General features: G+C 40.7%; 1 protein-coding gene across 1 annotated transcript; it reads left to right on the plus strand.

The window, feature by feature from the left end:
- The first annotated feature begins 8,389 nt into the window (after positions 1 to 8,389).
- LOC121796868 lies at positions 8,390 to 9,091 on the plus strand. Its single transcript, XM_042195640.1, has 2 exons — positions 8,390 to 8,735; positions 8,949 to 9,091. The coding sequence occupies exons 1-2, from the start codon at positions 8,390 to 8,392 to the stop codon at positions 9,089 to 9,091; spliced, it is 489 nt and encodes a 162-aa protein (XP_042051574.1).
- Positions 9,092 to 9,535: the final 444 nt, after the last annotated feature.

Raw genomic sequence — 9,535 nt, forward strand, 5'->3', positions numbered from 1 at the left:
GTGTTTGGAGTGACTTTATACATGAGATGATTAAATTGAGAAAATCATCAGAAAAGAGTAAACTCCATATTTTTTTCTAAAATTATGGTCATTTTACAAATTCAGTATATAACATTTACTCTCTCCATTCCATTGTATTGGAATTTGTACTATATATAGATTAATAAAAAGATGTATAATATATCAAATAAAAATATTAATAAAGTAGGAGAGATGAAAAAGTAGAAATAATAAAGTAAAAGATAAAGTGAAAAGTAAGAGTGAAAAAATGTGTTACTACTAATTTTTATTAAAAAAATAATGACTCTACTACTATGGAACGCCCAAAATGAAAAAATGACTCTACTACTATGGAATAGAGGAAATACTTTTTTATTTTAGAATTTCGTAGAAATAAAGTAAGAGGAAATACTTTTTTATTTTAGAATTTCGTAGAAATAAAAATGGTTCTGGAAATGTCCTTTTTGGATGACGACGTCGTAAAACTAATAGTCAATGCTAATTAACTAATTTTTACCTAATTAGGAAACTACTCCATAATTAATTAAAGACTGAAGTTTATTTTTGGTCTTTAACATAGACTAAATGCCATTTTTGGTCCTAAACTTATGAAGATTTTACGATTTTGGTCCAGAACATTATCTTCGAATAATTACATCACGAACAAATGAAAACGGTTCGAATTGAGTCCATTTTGGACGGAGCCGTTAAATATTGATGGTTAACGTAAATAAGTGAGCTTTTTGACTGGATTAACAATTTTTTATCAGAAATTTTAAATTATTTAGAAAATAGATTAATAAATAAAATAAAATAAAATAGAAAATTTAAAAACAAGAACTTAGATTAATTCAACGTCTCTTTGCTCATGGATCGAACTAGAAAGTGAATACTAGTGAGATTCAGGGTCTGAAGGATATGACACAGCCAAAAAGATTCCGAAATATTTCCGTCGAGGTCAGTCAACGAGTTGTGGACCTTGCGTAGGCAGTTGAAGTCATTTGCGGCTTTTGCGAGAGGGAGAGGAGAGAGAGGAGTTGCAATCCGTGTCAATGGAGACTAATATTCATGCCTTTGATGTATGTGAGGGAGAGAGAAAGTGTAGGAATGGCTCGGCTAATGGGGATGCATAGTTTTTCTCTCTAGAAAGCTAATGTGTGTTTGTCTGTGTCGATTCTACTGGGTTTCCCTTGGCGGCTGAATTCGGCAACACCGATGGGTTCCCTAAGGACGGAATGCGCGCAGCCGAATGTGAAATAAGGGAGGTTTAATGTGGGGGAGGAGGATAGGATGCCATGGTATAACATAGCGACGAAGCTGTCGTCGCCCTAGGCGTAAGTGCTGATTTTGATGGTTTCGAGAGGGCAATTAGTGATAGCGCAAAGGTGAGAAGAGGGAAAAGTGTGCGGCGTAGATGAAGGGGGAGCTATAGGGAAGGGGGTGGCGCTACCATAGCTGGTGAAGAGAAGCTGTCGAAGTAGTGGATGTTTGTCTACCTGGTTCAAATCTAAAACCAAATCGGAAATGAGACATCTCTATCTATCTGAAATGAAATGAAATGAAATGAAATGAGAGAACTAGAGTTTGTGGAGTATTCTTGGGTTGAATGAGAAAGAAGAAAGAGTGATTTAGATTGTATAGTGTTCTAGGTGCAATGAGGAAGAAGAAAGAGTAATTTGGCTTGTAGAGTGTTTTTGGTACAATGAGGAAGAAGACATGTTTTTTTGGGTTAATCATTTAAAAAATATTGAAAATTCTAATTTATTTGAGATTATTATATTAGTTAGGTAAAAAATGACTTAATTTTGTGTTTGACAGTTCGTTTTCTGACGCCATCGTTAGAAAGGACCATTTACGGACCGTTTTCATTAGTTCAGAATGTAATAATTCAAAAGATAATGTTCTGGACCAAAAATCATAAATCGTCATATGTTTAGGACCAAAAATGGTCTTTAGTCCTTTAACATATTACTACCATTTTACGATTTTGGTCTTTAAAATTAAAAAAATATTATAAGAAATTAGTGTTCAGTCGCCACCTTCTTCTTCACCCGGTTCTCTCTGGCACCATACTATTCATCATCTCCCTGCCGCTAGGGTCCGCCCTTGGTGACTTCGCCACCACCACCACCACCATCGCCGTGTACGGCTCCTCCATCACTGTGTGTTCCATGCCAGCTACTGAAGTCATCCAACAAATCCAGTGCTGGAGGGATGACCAATTACTACCCCCAGGAGAAAACGCGATCGCAGAGCCGACGCTCGCTTGGGAGAAGGATGGAAGAGTAACTTTGAATGCTTTGATCCATCTCTCGATTTCATCATACCAGCTGGCTCCACTGCATTCTCTACACCTCGTCAATGCTCAGCTTTGGAAGCCCCAGCCACGAGAGGCCCAGCTCTAGATATTCCCAGTGGCACTAGCCGTATACAACGCACTATTTCTCGTACCCCGCCGCCGCCACCATCCGCTTCGCGATGACGGGCAGGTCGCCGTCCGTAACTGGCAAAAGTGCGTCGATTATGATGTCACAATTCATCACGGGCCCCACTACGGGATGGATGCATCCTCGTCGTTATCCTCCTCGATGGAGGCATCATCATCCGAGTAACTAGAGCGATGACACATAAAGTGAGTCGATCCGCCACCGACAGTCTCAAGCAAGGCTTTGAACTCTTCCTCCAAGTGCAATATCGTTTGCTGCTGCAGCAAATCCTCCGCACGGGCGACGTAGGCGGCGACACACTTGTAGGAGGCCAGGGGTGCCTGATGCACTTTTATTAGCACTAAATAAACCTACAAGTATACAAAGTATATATCGTATAGCTGATAGGCTCAGATTTTGCACTGTTTTAAGGCCTTTATTTGGTTCGTTTTTAATGTCAAAATCACAATTCATGTCCATATTTTGCATATTTTCTCTATTTTAGTATTTTGACGTGTTTTGTGAGATTTGTGCATAATCGAGCTTAAAAAGATAGTAAAAATTCGAAGTTGGAAATCTGGAGCTTACAAGATGCCCAGAGGTCCGCAGCAACACGCATAGTGACCGCTGCGGCCCACGACCGCTGAACCAGCAAAGAACACGCCTAGCGAAGGCTGGGGAATGCGCAGCGACCGCTCGAAGAGCTTCCGAAGCTATGGGATTATTCACAGCAACCGCTGGAACATAGTGTAGCGACCGCTATCGAAGAGACAGAGGCTACAGATGAACGTGCAGCGACCGCTGGCCAAGGATCTTCTTTTTCCCTTATAATTCTAGAACATAAATTTGGGAGCTCTTCATTGTGCAAGGGGTTGAAGAAGGAATCAAGAGATCATCAAAGAGCTACAAGGATTCAACCTTTGGATATTATTAGCTTTAGTTCTTATGTTCATTTTGTCTTACTACAATCTATGTTTTTAGCCTATTCAATTATGTGTAACTAAATTCATAGGATTCTAGGGATGTGTTAGTAACGACTTTTGTTATACAATTCAGTTTCTATTTAATATCCGTTTTGTTTTACTTCATTCTTCCCTAAGTTGTTCCATAATACTTCACGTTTGAGTGACACATTTGGTGATGATTTAATATAACTTGCTACATAATCGTGAAAGGAGGTTGGCGAGTTAGATCCACTTAGTAGACACTACAATTAGCTTCCCTTACAACGGCACTGTTAATTGAGAATAAGGACTTTTCAATGGTCTTAGGAGCTTTTAGGAGTTACGGATCTAGGATTGACAACCCTAGTGTTAGTAATCTACGCTTGTACCGCATGGGCAAAACTTATGTGACTCGTTCTATCGAAGTATAAACTGTGCTAGGGTATTATAGTTGGAATTTGTATAACCATAACTGTGAACGCACATCCCTGGAATTCTCTTATCTCTCATATTTTTACCACTTTAATTATTTGCAATTAGTTGTTTATTGCTTTCAAACTGTTTTTAGTTTTCAAAATCTCCAAAACTTTCGATTTTCCAAATAGTGAACAAAGCTTAGTAGAAGGTAGCCAATTTGTGATTGTTTTCCCCGTGTTCGATATCCGGTACTGACCGTTAGCTATACTATATATACTCTGTATACTTAGGGGTTTATTTAGTGCTAATAAAAAGTACATCAAATTTTTGGCGCTGTTGCCGGGGAATACACTCACTTTGTGATTGATATCTTAAAACGGACGAATTTGCTACTTTGGATTTTACTGCTTTCATTTTTATTTTTATTTTTATTTTTATTTTTATTTTTAGTCTAATGAATTTCTCGACAGGAATGGGGAGTCCATACAGTTACAGTGATGAGCAGCAAGGAGGGTACAACGAAGAGTGCTACAGCCCCGACCAAGGGGGATCATATTATGACTCTGACTGCTTTGATTTTTCATACGATGCACAAGATCATTATACTAATGAAAATTCTGAAACATGTGCAGGTATGGAGTAACAACCCCGCTCCAAAGGGGAGGAAGTGCTGGAAATCTGCATCATCGAGGTTCAGGAAAATTGGAAGGTGACTAATCAGAGGTTGCTCAATTTGGAAAGAAACACCGGCCTTTTGAAGCAAGGATTGGCGAGTCTAGCCGCACAAGTGGGGGAGTTAGAATTTAACATGGGAGTTTTGGCCACAACAATAGGGAGCAAGCACACTCCAGGAACGCTTCCTAGCATACTAGAGATTAATCCAAAACGAAATTGTCATGTTGTGCAACTCCATAGCGGAACCACATTTCAGCCTCCACAGGCAGCGGATCTAGGCAGGGGAAGAAAAGAAAAAGAACAGGAGTCGACCGACTTCACGCCAGCCGCTGATCAGCGGCCAGCTACACCACCTCGCAGCGGTCCGCCGGAAATTCCCCAGCCAGCCGAGCTCGATTCAGACACTGATGCAGAGCTGCCACCAGCGGCCGTTGCACCACTTTGCAGCGGTCCACTACCCGAGAGCCAGCTCCCTGGTCTGTAGTTTCCCAGCACTGCCACCATCCCGTATCCCTAGCGATTGAAGTGCAAGAAGCTAGACGCCCAGTTTACCAAGTTCTTGGAAGATATAAGCAAGGTCCACATCAACATACCATTGGTGGAAGCACTGTAACAAATACCCAACTATGCCAAGTTCTTGAAGAATGTGGTGGCCAAGAAGAGAAAGTGGGGGAAATATGATACAGTGGACCTAATAGAGAATTGCAGTGCTATAATTCAGAAAGGATTGCCTACCAAACACAATGATCCAGGGAGTTTTACTTTGTCTTGTGTGTTAGGAAATAATGTAGAAGGTGAGGCATTGTGTGATTTAGGAGCAAGTATTAATTTGACGCCTCTATCTTTCTACAGGAAGCTCAACATTGACAATCTCCGCCCCACTTCGATCACCTTGCAAATGGCAGATAGAACAACAACAACACCTAGAGGAATTGTAGAAGATGTTTTGGTAAGAGTAGGAGAATTCATTTTTCCCGCTGACTTTGTCGTTTTGGACATGCAGGAGGACAAGAAGGTGCCTTTGATACTTGGAAAACCATTTCTAGCCACCGGGGGAGCCATGATAGACGTGCAGAAGGGGGAGCTAACATTGTGATTTCATAATGAGAGTATCACCTTCAATATCTATGACGCTTTGAAATTCCATGGGAAGGAAGGAGCAGAAGGCTATCAAGAGTGTAGCGTCATCCAAGTGGTCACGGATTGTGTGGGGGAAGTAGAAGTCACATACCACCAAACTCAGGACCCTTTAGAATCTTGTCTCATAAATTCTTTCACTCCTACTTCAGATTCATCTACTTGTGATGCTAATGTGTGTGCTAAGATTACAGAATTCGAGGTTCTTCCCGAAAGAATTCCTCAAAAGGGGAACACATTTTTGCCATTGTGCACCCAGAAGAAGAAGAGAGGAAGAAAACATTGGGAAAACCACGAGGACCACCTAAGGTAGAATTGAAGCCACTCCCGGAACACCTCAGGTACGTATTTTTAGGGCCAGATAACACTTACCATGTTGTCGTGTCCGCCGCCTTGAGTGAAAAGGAATGTGAAAAGTGGCCGTGTGTGCTAATCAAGTATATGTCCTCTATAGGATGGTCTATTGGTGATTTGAAAGGGATTAGCCCAACCACATGCATGCATGGGATTTTACTTGAGGAACGGCATAAGCCTCGTGTGCAAAACCAACGTAGGCTTAATCCTATCATGCAAGATGTAGTGAGGAGAGTGGTAATTAAGTTGCTAGATGCAGGGATTATCTATACCATATCGGATAGTGAATGGGTGAGTCCTATGCAAGTAGTAGCTAAGAAAGGGGGGATGACTGTAGTGCCCGGAAAGGATGGTGAGATGTTTGCCACGAGAGTAGCTACAGGTTGGAGAGTTTGCATTGATTATATGATGTTAAATGCAGCCACTATGAAAGATCACTTCCCTTTGCCTTTTATTGATCAAATGCTTGATAGATTAGGGGGATATGATTACTACTGTTTCTTAGATGGTTATTCTGGTTATAATCAAATTGCAATTGCTCCCGAGGATCAACATAAGTCTGCCTTTACCTGCCCTTATGGGATATATTCTTATAGGAAGATGTCTTTTGGCTTATGTAATGCTCCTGCTACTTTCCAAAGATGCATGATGGCAATTTTTCATGATTTGATTGAAAATGTGATGGATGTCTTTATGGATGACTTTTCTGTTTTTGGGAAATCTTATGTTCATTGTCTTGGAAATTTGGCTCAGGTTTTGCAGAGATGTGTAGAAACTAACCTTGTTCTTAATTGGGAGAAATGTCACTTCATGGTGAAAGAAGGTATAGTTCTAGGTGACAAAGTATCTTCTGCAGTGATAGAGGTTGATAGAGCCAAGATTGCAGCCATTGAGAGATTGTCACCCCTATCCAACGAGAAGGCAGTGAGAAGTTTCTTGGGACATGCAGGGTTCTATAGAAGATTTATCAAGGACTTTTCGAAAATCTCTAAGCCTCTTTATAAATTCCTTGAAAAAGATGTGAAATTTAGTTTTACTTCTGACTGTTTGCAGGCTTTTGAAGATTTGAAGAAGGCTCTAGTGAGTGTTCCCATTCTTGTTACCCTGATTGGAGCCATCCATTTGAAATCATGTGTGATGCAAGCGACATTGCCGTTAGTTCCGCCTTGGGGCAGAAGAGAGATAAAATTTTTAGAATAATTTATTATGCTAGTAGAACCTTAGATTTTGCACAAGCTAATTATACGACCATAGAAAAGGAGATGCTTGCTATAGTTTATTCTTTTGATAAATTTAGAGCTGATCTTGTTGGGACTAAAACCATTGTTTACACTGATCATGCAACTATTAGGCACTTCTTTGCAAAGAAGGACGCAAAACCAAGACTCATCCGGTGGATCCTACTACTCTAAGAAAACGATGTTGAAATAAGAGATAGAAAAGGATGTGAGAATGTAGTGGCGGATCACTTGTCTCGGTTGGAGCACCTGGTGGAAGGAGAAGATCTATCACGAGAAATCAATGAGGACTTCCCCGACGAGCATCTATTCTTCACTCAAGCCACTTTTCCATGGTATGCCGACATTGTTAATTATTTAGCAGCCAAGGTACACCCTCCCGATCTTACTCCTTATCAAAGTAAGAAAATTTATAGAGATGTTAGATCTTATTTTTGGGATGAGCCCTAATTGTTCAACAGATGTGCAGATACCATGCTTAGGAGGTGTGTACCGCAACAAGATTGGGCAGCCATAGTAGAAAGAAGCCACTCGTCGCCAACTAGAGGACACTTTGGTGTGCAAATGACCACCATCAAAATCATACAAAGTGGGTTCTATTGGCCAACTATCTACCGTGACTCCGCCAATTTTGTACTCCAATGCAACGAATGCCAGCGCACGGGGGGAATATCAAAGAAAAAGGAGATGCCTATGAACACCATCATTGAGGTAGAATTATTTGATGTATGGGGATAGACTTTATGGGACCATACCCAAAATCAAGGAAGTACAAATACATTTTACTTGCAGTTGAATATGTGTCTAGATGGGTGGAAGCAATTCCTACCAAAACTAATGATTCTAAAGTTGTAACTGCTTTTGTGAGGAAATTTTTTTTAGTAAGTTTGGTACACCACGCGCTCTCATAAGCGATAGAGGATCTCACTTCAACAATAGGTGGCTAGACAATGTATTGGAAAAATATGGAGTCAAGCACAGAGTCACCTCGCCATATCACCCCCAAGCCAATGGGCAGACTGAGCTTGCAAATAGGGAAATCGAGTCCGTCTTACTGAAAACAGTGAGCACTAATAGAATGGATTGGGCACTCCGTTTGGATGATGCGTTGTAGGCATACCGTACCGCATACAAATCTTATATAGGTATGTCTCCTTATCAATTAGTTTTTAGAAAATCATGTCATTTGCCTTTTGAGATGGAGTATAGGTCTTATTGGGCGATAAAGAAATTGAATCAAGATTTCCAAAAGGCCGGCGAGGAGAGGCGTCTCTTTCTCAATGAGATGGACGAATTTCGAATGGAAGCCTACGATAGCTCGTCCACTAACAAAGAAAGGATGAAATCCTACCATGATAGGATGATTAGTCCAGGAGATCTCACCTTGGGTGATGTAGTTTTGTTGCACAATTCGAGACTCTCCCTCTTCCCCGGAAAGTTGAAGTCCAAATGGACCGATCCTTACATGATCAAGAAAATCTATGATAGTGGGACGGTTGAGTTTCTAGCTCTGGATGGGACGTTGTTTCAAGCCAATGGCCACCGTGTGAATAAATACTATAGTTCGGACAAGGGGACGGAAAAGAAAGTGGCACTAGAAGAACTACCCAAGGAGTAAAGAAGGGGCAAAGACAAGCTAATGACTATAAAAGAGCACTTGTTGGGAGGCAACCCAACCATTTATTTCAATTTTTGGTTAAGTTTTTATGTACTTTTTGGTTGATTTATCGTTTTTGTGTTGATGAAAATTTTTGCAGGATCTGTACCTTCGCCAGCGACGGCTGCAGAAGCTGCAGTCGCCCGCTGGCCAGCTTCTGGAAACAACCTGACTCGCCGCAACGACCGCTGGAGGGCCCCCAGCGACCACCATCCAATTGCAGTTTCCAGGGCGATTTTTTGAATTTCTCGAATTTTCACCCTGTCCAACCTCTACGCGAAATTTTTCAAGGTATGTTTTCTTTTTAGTAGTTTACTCACTTCCCTACCGACTCTACAAACTTATTTTACACTTTGTTGTAAATAAGTTTGGGGGGGTGAAGTGGTGGACCGTGAGTTTAGGTTTTTGTTTTAGGTTTTTAGTTTAAGTTTTTGTTTTAAAAACCCGAAGGTGAATCCATTTCATGAACTTAGCATGAAGAACTTAGAAACACGCATGCTTAGGGTCACATTAGACCGAGTTTCCAATGATATTTAATTCCATCCATGTTTAAGTATGGCTTGACGTCTTGATTTGATGGTTTGGTGAAAAGGTGCATAATTAGTGAATTACTTGTTCGCCTTGAATCATGCATATACCTTGTGAGATTTGAGCCTTAATTCTTTCTTGTGTGATTTATCTGCATGC

Source organism: Salvia splendens, chromosome 3, assembly GCF_004379255.2.
Source record: "Salvia splendens isolate huo1 chromosome 3, SspV2, whole genome shotgun sequence".
Lineage (NCBI taxonomy): Eukaryota > Viridiplantae > Streptophyta > Magnoliopsida > Lamiales > Lamiaceae > Salvia > Salvia splendens.

Coding starts and splice junctions, on each gene's coding strand:
- LOC121796868 (XM_042195640.1), top strand. CDS start 8,390: ATGGAGTATAGGTCTTATTGGGCGATAAAGAAATTGAATCAAGATTTC. Junction 8,736..8,948: donor GTTTCAAGCCAATGGCCACC/GTGTGAATAAAT, acceptor AAATTTTTGCAG/GATCTGTACCTTCGCCAGCG.